Source organism: Indicator indicator, chromosome 32 (genome assembly GCF_027791375.1).
Source record: "Indicator indicator isolate 239-I01 chromosome 32, UM_Iind_1.1, whole genome shotgun sequence".
Taxonomy (NCBI): Eukaryota; Metazoa; Chordata; class Aves; order Piciformes; family Indicatoridae; genus Indicator; species Indicator indicator.
This window is the reverse complement of record NC_072041.1, coordinates 5,222,708-5,236,527: the sequence shown is the minus strand read 5'-3', so window position 1 is coordinate 5,236,527 and position 13,820 is coordinate 5,222,708. Positions and strand designations below refer to the sequence as shown.

The window sequence follows — 13,820 nt, the reverse complement described above, 5'->3', positions numbered from 1 at the left end:
GATGCTGTAGAATTGTACCAGCTGTCCTTTGGAGGTCAGTTAGTACAGAGCAAAGAAGACAAGTCCAGTGATTTTTTGCTGCTGGAGAAATGTCTTACCAGTCCATGGCAACATCTTTCAGTATGAAACGAGGATGTGGCAGTAGGCAGTGTGGGAAGGAGGAGAGCATGCCCAAACTGAAGAATTATCTTGCACCTTTCATGAGCTTTCTCTACCTGCTATTTTTCCCCTGGCATGAGTATTTTTCCCCTGTGTCACAGCAGCCAGGCTTTTCCCCCAGCCCCACTCCATGCTCTGCTTGCTCCGTCTGCGTGCTTGTCTTGATGTCAGTCACGCTATTTGATTTGTAATGAGGAATCAGAACGCCTTTTCCTCTGCTGCATGTGCTCCCGCCAGTACTCTGAACCCCTCAGTGCAGGAGGAATGGGTTCAGCCACGGAACAGCAAGCATCCAGGCAATCTCTTAGGGAGCTGCAAAGGGAGCTGGCATTTGACAAAGAAGGGGCAGTGGGGAGCAATGTCTTCAGGGATCACAGCAAGCAGCTATTGCGCTCATTTGCTCTCCTGGTCTGTGATGCAGGGATAGCCTCTGCTGTGGCAGAGGACTGCACTGCCTTGTCTCAGAAGGCAGGAAGGCTTGTGCTTGCTTCCTCTCCACTCATTCACCAGCCTCTTGCTTTAGTACTGTACCTCTGTTACAGTTCTGGAGGAATACCTAGATGCTCACTGCCCTGCATGTTACCCCTGAAACATCTGGGCCTGGCTGTGATCAGTCACTGCAGTGCTTTTCATGGAACTGCTGCAGGAACACAAGAGCTGTCTTTCAAAGGCCCAGAGATGGTTTTCTCCCCCAGCACAAGATGAAGCAGTGTGTGGTTTTGCACAGGCCATTTGAGAACAGAGCTGTCTGCATTGTTTTTGATTAAGAGGGTGTGGGACTGCATTGAATTCATTTTTACAGGATCTCAGAGTCTGTCACAGCTGAAGCTTTATGCAGGGCACAGATTTGGCAGAATTTACCTCAGGTCATATTTCTGCAGTTTCAAAATTTGGGGTCAGAGGGAAATCTGAACTGAAGAGCTACCCAGAGACTTAGCCTGGATCTCACCCCACTCTGATGAAGGCCCTTGCTGCACAGCTGGTTTCCAGCCTTCTCACATTTCTGTTGGATCCTGCTGCTCCTTGATTTTGCAGCAAAGTGGAGATCAGGTCTCAGATCTTAGTGGTACCAGCCCGAGGGGCACTGTGTTGGCTGAGGGGCACTGTGTTGGCTGATCAGCTCTGCACTTGCTGATTTATTCATGTGTCTGGCGTAGCTGTCTGCATTTGCTGTTGCCACAGGAGGGATTTGAAACCACTCCTTGACCGACAGCCTCAGTTTTGAGTAGTAAAAGCATCTTTTGGGATTCTCTGCAGAGTGTGAGGAAGAAGATGGACTCCTCTGAGGTCTTCGCAGTATCTCTGTGTCATTCCTTCATTCCACACAAGGTGATTATTTATTTTCCAGGGGAAGTCTTTTCTCTGAACCTTGGCTTTCATATGTTGATTGTTCAGTTGAAAATGCTGGCTTGCCTTTGTGCTACCTCAGCCTTCAAATGTGGAAGGAGGCAGGGGCACAAGCAAGCAGCTAGGCAGACCTGTCAAGAGGCATCTGTCATATCACATAACACCCAGGTTTCCTAAAGTGGATCAGTAACTCAGCAAGTTAGAGTGCTGGGAACTGCAGTGACATGGATGAAGTCCACTCAGCCTTCAGGCTGGCTTAGTCCTGTGCAGACAAAAGGGAGGTTGTGGGTAAGAGGAGCAGCTGTGGGGGCTGAGGTTAGCTATCAGTGCTTTCAAGGTACTGCTGCACTTGGCTAGCTGATGCCCAGCAGCCTTTTGGAGGTGGAAGGTTCCTTGGCAAAGAAATAAGGACAATATTTTGTCATTGTATCAGATGCTGAGGACTAAAATCACAGCAGCCTTGCCAGAGGAAAATCAGTATGTGCAGGAGGTACTCAGTCTCCGAGTCTGCAGGATTACAATTTGTTAAATCAGCTTCCTTGTTTCAGTGCTAGGCAGCAAATACCAGCTTCAGGAACCTTATCAGATTCTGGGGCTATGCAGACCCTTTCAGATCTAAGATCAAAATGGACTCTCCATGCCCTTGCTACTGAACTGAGCAGGAAGCCTGATGTGAGATGCTTCTGGAAGTATTTATGTCTGTGGGAATCGGGCACCAGCTCAGTTAGGTGCAGGTTGAGTGTTTGTAAAGTTTTCTTTCTCTTCCCTTGTTTCTAGCCAGTATAAACTCCACATCTTGCACGTGTTGATGGGATCATTTCAGCAGCTAGTGAGCCATGGGGAAAGTTGGTCCTCTCTGGGTCCTTGTCTGTTAGCCATGCCTGTAGGCCCTGCTGCTGTGCCATTAATTATCGCTGCTACTGGTTTCTCCTTCACTTCTTTTAAATGGTGGTTTCAGTTTGCAGTCTGCTAAATGGTATTGTGTAGCTGAGGACTGGAAGACTTTGTCACCTCTGGAACTTGTATCTGTGCTGTAGTGTTGTGTTGCCTGAGTATTCCTGTCTCAGTACACACAACCATCTAACCAGACTCACTATTCTGAAATCCCATCAAGTTCCCCATTATTTTGTTGTCAACACCTTGCTGCCCTGACAGCAAAAGGAACTGTACATCCAGTGACATGCTGTTTGCTGAAGGAGTAATTGTAGATCGGTTGGAAGGAAGAGCATTGCCCAGTTCCCCATGCAGACACAGTCTGGAGCCACTCTGTACCTCCTCCCACTGCCTGTCTTCCTGGAGAGCTGCAATACTCCACACCACAACTCCCTCCAAGAGCCTGCAGCATTCCTCATCCATCCTCCATCTCTGTCTGCCTTTCCCTGCCATCCACTGAGGCCTCGTGCTGAATACAAGCCTGGGTTTGAGTCATTGTTGTTCCCAGAACTCAGCAGGCTGAAGGGGGTGGAAGGAAGATAAACATCAGAGTTCAACATCCAGACAAACACAGCAGAGCACACACAATAAATACATCCACCCCCAAACGCAAATATATCAGAAGAGATTCCTTCTCCGGGGCTCTGAGCAGAGCAGGCTCAGGCAGGAGACTAGCACCATGAGGTGAGTGTCATTGCAGGGATCTCCCCAGCTCCTCCAGGCACTTGGCTTTGTGCAGGCCTTAGAAGGCATCAGTGTGATTATCTTCTTGTTTAGTTGTTACAACAGGATGACTCCACTGATACCTGCTGATTTCTTCCATTGACAAGTGAGAAGGATGTTGGGCAGGAAGCTTTCAGCTATCATTGAATCTGGTTTGGTATCAAGACTGGCAACTAGTGACTTTTGGGATATGTGACTGTTGGGGTGTGATCTGAGTTGATGCTCACTCCTCCTCAGTTAATCTCCGTTCCTTTGACACAGGCTGTTTGTCTTGCTAGCTGTGCTCTGCAGTGGAGTGAGCAGCAGCATTGTGCTGCAGAAGATGTATGGGAGGATCACATCCCCCAACTTCCCAAATGTCTACCCAAATCACAAGGAGAGAGTCTGGAATATTACTGTCCCCAAAGGATATTCTGTCCGTATCTACTTCACCCATTTCAACCTGGAGCTGTCCTACCTGTGTGAATATGATTATGTGAAGGTATGTGCAGGGCAGGGTGATGTGTAGCAGGGTGAGTTGTTAAAAACTGTGTGTAGGTGATCCTGGACACAGGCAGGACCAACACAACTGGTTTAAGAACTGGATTCTAGTCTGCTAATGAAGTTCAAGCTCAGCTGATTTCTAAATGATGCATTTATTGAGGCTCGTGGGACCAGAAGTGGAACCGGTTGTCATGTTGGAATATCTGAAACTTGAGTTGTTTGTGCTCAGAGAATTTTAACGTTCCCCTCTCATGAAGCAAAAGGCTTGAATTGTTGCCCAGAACAATATTTGAGCTCCATTTAGCTGAAGTTACAGTGTGTGTATGTGTTTGAAATTAACAAATGGTGCTTTACACAGAGGGTAATGGGAAACTGCAAATATGTGATAGTCTAAACAAGATACTGCCAGCTTGTCTAAACCTGCCCTTGCAATGCTGTGTTTGCTGGCTAATGGGAGAAACCACCTCAAGAAAGATCCTGTCTTTGGGCAGTGTGTGGGTTATTTGTGGTGTCCCTGGCAGTTTTGTGCTCCCTGTGCCAACCTGTGCTGCAGGCAAGCAGCCCTGTCGCCGACTTGAGGCCGAGTGACTTCTATGCTTGTTTTGCTGATTGCATGGAGCTGATACACATTATAGAGGGAGTTGTATACACTGGGGGTATGCAAACTGCTTTGATTTGAAGGTGACAGAGCATGGGAGCAGGCTGCCCAGAGTCTCCATCTCTGGTGACATTCAAAACCAACCTGGATGTGTTCCCATGGGACCTTGTGTAGGTGAATCTGCCTTGGCTGGGAGGTTGGACTGGATGATGTCCAGAGGTTCCTTCCAACCCCTGCCATTCTGTGGTTCTGTAAATCCCATCAGCTGTACTTTTGAATCTGATGGAACACAATCAGGCAGCCTTGTTCCCATGTAAGCAGGCCTGATTTCCATGGTTCTGTAAGAGACAAATTGCTCCCATTCCCTAAAACCATGTGGCTCTTTGTGCAATTTCCTTTGGGTGGGATAGAGCACTCCTTTCTGGTAGGTGTGTGAAGAGCTGGGTCTGTAAGTGACTCACACAGCAAGTGAATCCCTAGTTCACAGAGACCTTTTACTGTACATTTGAATTTGTCGGTGTATGAAACCTTTTTGCCCCAGTTGTCTCTGGCTTTACCAGCACCTGACTAAGTGCCAAGTTACCAGGAGCATCGTGAACAAAGCATGGTGCTGATAACCCAGTCTGGCATCACAGCTTTATGTGGGCCTCTAAAAGGAAAAAGGGAGAAAAAAGTTACTGGCTTAAATCACAGAGAACGGGGGAAATCTTATCTGTCCCTGGATCTGGACTGACCTCCAGAAGCACCTTTTAAGAGCATCTAAGCCTCTTTTCTCACACCATTAAACAGATCCTTTCTGAACCACTGGAAATGGCTTGCAGCAGGTTGGGAAGAGCAAAGCTGTGTGCTCATCTGGTGGATTTGTGTGCCCATTTTGCAGCTGAGCTCTGGTGGGAGGACCTTGGCTAGGCTGTGTGGAAAGGATAGTACAGACACTGAGGAGGCTCCGGGCAACAAGACATACGTCTCTGCTGACAACAACCTCATGGTCCTGTTCCGGTCTGATTACTCCAATGAGAAACCGTTCACAGGCTTTGAGGCCTTTTATGCTGCCGAAGGTAAGAGACCAGCCCCTCTTGGAGATGGCAGAGGCACAGCTATTGTGGGGTTTGTGTTTCCCTGTGCTCTCACAGACTGCCTGCTGGTGGGAGGTGGGAGAAGGCCGTGGTACAGAGGCAGATAGAAAAGAACAGAGCAACCAAAGGCAAACAAGCCAGCCTTACAGGACAGAGTGGCTCTGACTGAAAGTGTTGTTGAAGGGTGTTGGTTTCCTCATTCTGTGCTTCACCCATTAGATACTGATGAGTGCAAGCAGCTGTTTGATGGGGAGCCCCTCTGCAATCATCACTGTCACAACTATGTGGGGGGCTACTACTGCAGCTGTCGGATTGGCTACACACTGCATGAAAACCAGAGGATGTGCATGGGTGAGCTCTTGCTACAACATCCACTTAATTCCAGTCCTGACACTACTATTGAGATGAAAGCTGGGGATTTTGCTGTTGTTTTCAGTATTCTCATGCAGCTGAAGGTACAGTTAAGGCTGTGAGCAGAGGCCCTGGTTTGCAGAGTGGCTGTGGGCTAATTGCTGCTGTTGGGGACAGCAACATGTGTCACAGTAAAAACGTGCACTGGCAATTGAGTTCGGTTGCTCTTAGGTGGTATCCACCTATGTTCAGCTTTAGACAGACTGCAGGGAGAAACACAAAAGTTGTCTTACGCTTCCCACTGCAGACACTTCCAGTCTGAGTGTATCTTGCTCCCTGAGTACTGAGATGCTGAGTATTCTGGACCCGAGCTAGTAGATGAATGGAAAAAGCTAACAACTGAGTTGTGAAGGTCTCTGTGGATTGCCTTCACGAGATGAGGGCAGAAGCTGTCCCTCTGATTTTTGGGTTCCCGTCTGAGCAAGCTGATATTGACAGGCTCTTTTCTTTCCTTTATTTTCCAGCATGAAATAATTAAGCTTCTCCTCGCTTAGGCAGAGATGGAGACAGATGTGCTGGGACGAGCTGGCCTGCCTGTTGCAGTCTGCCCATGTGCTGCAGGCTTCTCTTGCTTGGTGACTTGTGTGCCTTGGTTCCTCGCCTTTCAGACCTGTCTCCTGCAGACAATAAAGAGGCTGTTCCTTGTTGAAAGCTGATGGCAGCCTCTGGGACATTTCATTTTCTTCATGTATTTTCCGTGTGTCACTAGGGAAGAAAGAAGTAGATAAGGCAGGAGCTGATAAGAGAGAAAGCATTGAGAAAGGCCTCTGAACATCACAGCTACCTGAAGACACTTGACTTTCTTGTCCAGCTCTTGTTGCTTGACCTTCCATAGTTCTTAAAAAGCAACAAGAACAGAACCACACATTTGTTCCCTAATGTTCCTTTCAGCTATGCTCTTGTCTGCACCCAGTCTTGCAGATTGAAGCTGTTTCTGTTCAAAGCCCACTCACTCTTTGCAGGGGTTTGGATTACTTTCTTTGATCCACATTTTGTGACTGGCCCACTAGGAGCCCAGCTTTATGGCCAAAATGTCTTCTGGTCAGCAAAGCCTCAGAGTTCCAGGAGTTTGGTAAGGTGATACAAATGTCACCAAGGCGGCTTAGGTGTCTTGCCTTCATACATGGGAAGGCAGCAGTGTCCTCCCCACAACAGATGGAACACAAATAATGCTCTTCTGCAGTGCAGTTGGTTGGTTCAGTTCCAGTCCCTTACAGTCCCTCTCACTGATCTACATTAATGTCCATTTGCTGTCCCTTCAGACTGTACCCTCCTTGGGCAGGCACAGTTTTCCTGAAACATGTTGGAGAAGTGCTGTGCTCCATACTTGTCGGTGACTAGAGCTCCCCAGCTCTGGAGGAAACGTGATAGTTCTTGCAGGAGTAACAAGTCAGTGCTGAGCAGCTGCAGCTGAAGTGCTGAAGAAAACCAAGGCTTTGTGTAAAAAACTTGAGGGATTAAGGGGAATTATCCCATCAGCATTTCCTTATTTCTGCAGTTTAGCAGAAGTGCCTATAATGGCAATTTATGAGGCTCAGTTTCTCCAACCCCATCTCCACCTTGGAGTAAATGGGAAGGAGCTCCTCTCCCAAGGAGCACAGGAGGAGATGGAGAGTGTTTTACTTGAGACACTTGACTCATTTCAGGTTACTGCATTTGCAGACTTCTGTGTTACCTTGGGCAAGTCACTTGATACCAGCATCGCTCTGCAAAAAGAGAGGTACCATCACTGTCTGGACTTGCTGGAAAGAGCTTAGCAAGTGTGGTAGAAGGTAGATGCTGCAGGGGACTGACCTGGAGGCAGAGTGGCTGTGCAAGCAGTTACCAGGGCTTACTTCTGCTGTATTTAATCGTGTTCAGAAGCTCTTTCATGGTCACAGTGAATTGTGATCAAAGCAGTTTGGAATTTTGTCATGGCTTGATGATACAATTTATGACCCATCTTTCATTGGAGACCTAATGAGCCACTGACAATGGGCTTGCAGGGTTTGAGGGGCTCATTTTTCAGAGTTCAAGCCTCCGGCAAACAGCTCACTGTGATTCTAATAAAAATATGGCCTAAGCATAATTGAGCACTCTCTGGACAGCTCTAAACCTTGGGCTGAGAAGTCAAGGGAAAGCATTTCTGCTGGCAGATGTTAAGAAAATTATTTGATCCTTTTTGTGCTGGCTAGTTTATGACTTTCTTGCTTGCAAACTTATGGAAGAAATACTGCCCTGACAAAGGGAAGTCCCAGTGGCCACATCCAGGAGATATTAGGAGAAAAGTAAGGTCCAGTCTAAGCTTTATCATCTTCAAGCTACAAATTCCCTTGGAGTAGCAGAGTATCTTCCATTGGGTCAGCTACTTTTGGCTACTCATGAGAGCACAACTCAGGAAAGTTTATTGATAATGACTCACATTTTTCCAAACTGTTAGGGAAATCTCACATCAAAATTAGGAAAGTGAGTTTAGAGGAGACAGATGTAATGAAGCATGAAGAGCTGTTAGTCTCCATCTCCTTTAGCCCTTCAAAACAAGGGGAGGGGCAGTTGTCTGAATTAGTGGGGTGTTAACAAAGCAGTGTTGTTTGCACTGTAACAGCACGGGGATCTCAGTGCTGTGCAGAGGTCTGCTGCTGGGTTTAGCTACCTGAACAGAGAGCAATCACTGCCCAGAAAAGCCTCTAAACATGAAGGCAGCTCAGAATTCTGGAATTGCATTGCTAGGATGAATCTGGGTTAAGGATCCCTGAACCCAACCTCCTGTCTTTGATACTGGCCAGCATCTTATGCTTCAGTGGAAGGTACAGGTCAGTAGGTGATTAATGGAATATAAGTTCCTGGGCAGGGGTCTGATCCTGTCTGTATGCTGCTTAGATTAAGATGAACTCCAGGCAAAAGTTTGCCTTAAATTTTGCTTGACAGCACGTCACACTGATTAATTATATGCTATTTCTTGATCTGGCTTGGTATCAGATTTGTGGTATTTGGCCTTTGATCTCATCATGTGTCCCTTGGCCCTTTTACTATTAGAGAAAGTAAACAGGTTTCAGAAACTCCAGTGTTTGGTTATATGCAGCGTTTTTCTGTCTCTGTGTGCATACACCTGTATGTGTGCATGTGTGTGTGTCACCACACAGTGCTCTTTCCTCCACTGTTTCTCTCTTACATGTTTTTATGGAACAGATGATCCTTGGGGTCCCTTCCAACCTGGCATTCTGTTTTTATGCTGAGCTGTAGCCTAATATTCCTTTAAACATAGTTGAAGGAAAAAAGATGAGATGATCATTACAGTAAATAGACCAAGGTGTTACTGCCTTCTAGCTGTGAGGTTCTTAGAGAGAATTTAAGCTCACCAAATTGAGTATCCTTTCTTTACACAGTAGATCCCATGCCTTGGAGAAATGAGTTTGTAGGTAATAAGGAAGTATTCTGATGCAGCACTGGCACGAAATGACATAGTGCTTATCATACTGTGGCTTGTATGCTTAGGGTAAGACTTCCCACGGAATCTTTTTTCCCACACAAGGATTTCATCTCTTCCTACAGTTGCCTCTAGACTACTCCTGTAAGGGCTGTAAAGCTGGAACAGATATAAGCAGCATGAGGAAATTTCAGTTTTTGAGGAGGTGATTGTTTTACACTTACATGGCAGTGAGCAGTACACTGCTAGAGCTGCTTATCAAGTGGGTTTGGTGTTGGGGGTTTCTTAACCTGGGCTTGCAGCAGGTGGAAGGAAGTGTTACAGTGGGACCTTAAAGCCTGGGGACTCTCTGTCACTGGCAGGATTTTAATCAGCTCAGGAAAGCATGCTAGAGAATCTGCTTTATTCTTACATAGCCATCAAATGCTTCTGTAGTTTGAGGCACAATCAGTGGAATTACAGAATCGTGTGTTTAGTTGGAAAGAATGGGGTAATAACAATTCAGGGGAAAAAAACCAAACAACTAAACACTTGCTGATAATCCTCTGCAAGTACGACATGAAAGGAAAAGATTTAATTTGCATTGTAGCTCAGCTGGTATCTGCTAGTGCAAAGCTGTGTGTTGTTAGGCTGCATTCAGAGGCAGCCAGAACCTCGAGGTGAATTAGCCAAGTTTTTCCTGCTTCTTGGGACCAGGAGAGGCATTTCAAATAAGCTTAAAAACTGAGAAGTGCTCCTTTTCCACAGAATAGGCATTTGTAGGTAGTTATTAACTGATTTACTCTATTAGAATCATAGAATCACAGAATCAGTCAGGGTTGGAAGGGACCACAAGGATCACCTAGTTCCAACCCCCCTGCCATGGGCAGGGACACCTCACAGTTAGTTACCTGTGTTTGAAAACCTAGGACAACAGATTCAGAGTAGAGCACACAGAGGTACTCAGTCACTGTGGTGATGGATAGGTTTGTATCAGATAAAAGCAGCTGCTCATAACTTCCTTGGAAGATGGACAGGGAAACGTTCTGAAATTATAGCTTGTGCTGAAAGAAACACTTGGTACCCAAGTGTATCGTTCCTTGCGTTGTGCTATTGTAGTTGTGCTAAGAGCCACACAGACATAAGAGTGATGATCCTTTCACTCATTCCTGCCTCCCTTTCCAGGTAAATGCTTGTATCCCAATGCATCCTGCAGCCGCTGGGTAGGTACATAGTGAAAGATTCATTCTTTGAAGTAAAAGGAGCTTAGAATCTTGGCTAATGAAATCCATGGTTAGTTAAAGGACAGTGACATTCATTTTCTCATTCACAATTTGGTCCCCTTCCATTTAAATGGCAACCTTATATGTATGGTATGTTTGAGGTGATAATCTGTAATTAGGGACTGGATAATGGCATTTTTGTCAGTGGAGGGTAGCATGGTGCATTTGAGGATACAATTCAAAGTCAAACGATTTCCCTCTTATAATTAATTCAGTGCAAAAACATTCGGGTGTTATCAGGCAGGCCAGCATTCCTCATCAATTAAAGGATTGCTCATACAGCCTTTGCAGAGCACCATAAAGCCTTTGTTCCCAGCTGATCAAAGCACCACTTTACAGTGATCAGATGCTGTCAACAAGCAGAGATCCTCAGGGCACTTGTGGCTGTTCCTTCTTGCTTCTCTTCAGCAGGGAGCATTTGTGCCTCCAATTGTGCCGGCGAGGCACAGCTGGTTTTGCTCAGAGAATCTGATTACATTCTAAATGTCTGGCAACAAAAGCATTAAAAAGAAAGAGCTGCATTCAGAGGCTTCTGGAATTGAGGAGCTGGTAGTTATCCTACACCACTCTACAAGCTCTGGTGCAGCAGACAAGGTGCAAATTTAACACCTTGGAGTGTTTCTGGTGAGCTTCCAGCTATCATACTGATTTCTGACCTCCAGCCCTGGGACTATCTTAAGCGGTGCTTTCCTGGTGTGCTTCCGGCTCCACTTCCAGGGCAGGAGTTCACCTGACACATGGAACTAAACTGGGTGATTTTATTTTAGGGAACGGTTTCCCCAACCTGCCAAGAGTTAGAAGGTCTGTGTTTAGCCAGACGTGCTGGGCTAGTCCTGGCAGTGCAGCCTGGCTCTGGGCAGGTCACTGCACACTTTTGATGTGAGAGCATCACAGAAAGTCCAGCACAGTTTTGCCTTTTATTCTCAGCTCCATCTGAGTGAAACAAGGCAGAGAGAGGGCCCAGAAGGGGATGGGTTCTCCCCTAAGATCTTCTAGCAGTGAGTAACAAGTTCTATCAGAAGGGGAATATTCTGCTTCTGACGCTGTGCGGGTTTGCTGTGTCCCAGTCCTGAAGCACCACCCCATGGTCACATCGCAGCAGTGCAAGCGCGGTACCTTCTGGGTGACCACTGCTCTCCTGGGGCATCTGAGGGGGTGAGCCGTGGCACTGTCAGCCTTGCTGGGCCTCCTTGCTTAGCAATTAGACATGTGGAGTGCAGTCCTCATTACCAGTTCCTGTTCTTCGCACACTTTAGTTTTGAGGCACATTCAGTACACTGAATTTGTCAGCAATTCACCTTTCTTTGATATCTTTCCCAAAGAGTTCTGTTTCTGTGTTTGAATGCCTGTGCTGATGCTCTCTGAATGCTGCTGCTTAGAGATTTTCTTGTAATTACATTGGAAGAAAAGAATGATTTGACAAAAGATTTCACAGGATCAGTGTAGCAGGGATTTTTAATGTTCTCTCATTTGTTACTACATCTCTCCAGGGAAGTTCAGATTGGAACACTCCTGATGAATGCTGTATTTCAGATGTATTTCTTAGTGCCATCCTGCTTCCCAGCAGGCAGCTTAGCAAGATCCTCTAGTCCCTGTGTGCTTGCAGCAGGATTTTGAAGTCACAGGTAGGTGGTTGTGTTTCAGCAAGGCACAGGCTTACCTCAGCAGCCAGTTTGTAGTCTGACTGATTTGATAGCTGCACACATTTACTGTTTATGTGGAAACCAGCCCTTGCTGGGTCCTGGTCAGGCTGTTAGTGGTGCAGACTGGCTGTAGGTTGTGCAGAAGGACAGCTGCTCTGAAGCAAGGCACATAGGTAGACTCGAGCTGGAGCTTTAGAAGTTTCAGATACAAAGGGGCCAGGCTCCATCCCCTAAGGCTGGTATGTAACTACACCCTGTGCAGTGAAGCTCCAATGCCAGGCTGTGAGAGCTGCTGGGCTGGGCTGTCCCCTTGTTTGCCTCAGGAGTTTAACACCAGGTATCACAGTCTGGCTTGCCTTGGTCATCTTCAGCTCTTCAGCTGGTGAGGCAGAACCAGCTGAGCACAGAACACTCCTATCAGAGCCAGACGGCCACTTCACACCCCACTGATGTTCTGGACAGCAGGTGCTGCAGTTGCTGTGTAACAGGGAGGAACAGTAACAAGACTGTTAGATAGGAGATGTGATAACCACGCAGTGTGCCCTGCATTCCTGACCTAACAGTGCTGTTACTGCTCTGAATTTGTCAGCCTGAGGCTCCCTGTCACTCCTAACACAACAAATTAGCGCCAGAAGCTCTGCTCCATTGAAGAGAAAAAAAGTTGACCTTTCAGTTCATTCTAGCTCTTTTGGAGAATGCAGCTTGATAAATAGACAAACTGCTGTTGCTTTTCAATTGCTTCTGTTGGGGAAATTGAAGCATGCTCCAGAAGCGTTTTTGAGGGGGGAAAGCCACTGAGTGCCCCCACTGCAGAAGATAAGGTTGTAGATGTTTTATTTCAGTGCTTGAACTGCTGCTGCTCTGTAAAATTACTCAAGATCCAAGACTGAGTTTTGAGAGGAACATTTTACGATGTGAAAGCAAAATTGTTCCTTTTATCTCTTAGATTAGAATATCCATAGATTCCAATTACCTTAATTTACATTTAGAACAAATGCACTTATTTCTCAGTGCCCAAAACATCTCTCTCGATTACAGAACTTTTCCAGAGGATGGATGCAATACCAACTAATGAAAATTGTTCTCTAAATCAAGTATTCATTTGCGAGCAATTCCACCATTCCAGAACAATCTGGGAATTACATTTAGACTCATTAACTTAATTTACTCCACACAAGCATAGTAATTCAGTGCTTAAATCTTACAACGTTTAAGTTATTTCTGCCTCCATTGTTTTGCAGTTTGTGGAGCCTGTCTGCAGAGGAAGGAGAACATCCCTGTGATGGTCACTGCAGTGAGGTTGTTTACATTTGTGTGACGGGGGCTTCTAACAGCTGCTCATGGTGTAGCTGATCAAAGAAATTCCTCAGCTGTGAGGAACAAGTTGAGGATTTTGATCAAGTCCTCAAAGCCCGGGCAGAAAAGTTTTTTGTTCATGAAGGTTATAAAAATTATCTTGTCAACTTTGACAGCAATATTGCATTGGTTAGACTGGTGCATCAAGTGTCAGTACCAACATCACCCCCATTTGTTTACCAGGAAAAAAAGATCTATTTCAAACAAAGCAAACTGGTGGGGTGGCTCTGGCAGTGTGGGGAACTGTCCCAGCAGCTGTTACAGAGCTGGAGATGTACAAGATTGCCACCACTCTTCTCAGTGAAACACAATTTGTTTTCTTTTAGCTAAGGCAGTGGATTCCTGTCAGACAGGAGCTGATGGATGAACACACCCAGTGAAAAGCAGGCAGAGCATCAAGATACCTCCCACCACTCTCTGGCA

At 46.3% G+C, this 13,820-nt stretch overlaps 1 protein-coding gene across 1 annotated transcript; it reads left to right on the top strand.

Moving 5' to 3' along the window:
- The first annotated feature begins 3,427 nt into the window (after positions 1-3,427).
- Positions 3,428-13,723, top strand: MASP2 (MBL associated serine protease 2). Its single transcript, XM_054394845.1, is given in 8 exon segments — positions 3,428-3,643; positions 5,124-5,301; positions 5,539-5,670; positions 10,301-10,338; positions 11,452-11,553; positions 13,366-13,447; positions 13,450-13,545; positions 13,548-13,723. Coding segments are annotated over 8 exon segments (963 nt in total). The 5' UTR covers positions 3,428-3,484.
- The last annotated feature ends 97 nt before the right edge of the window (positions 13,724-13,820 follow it).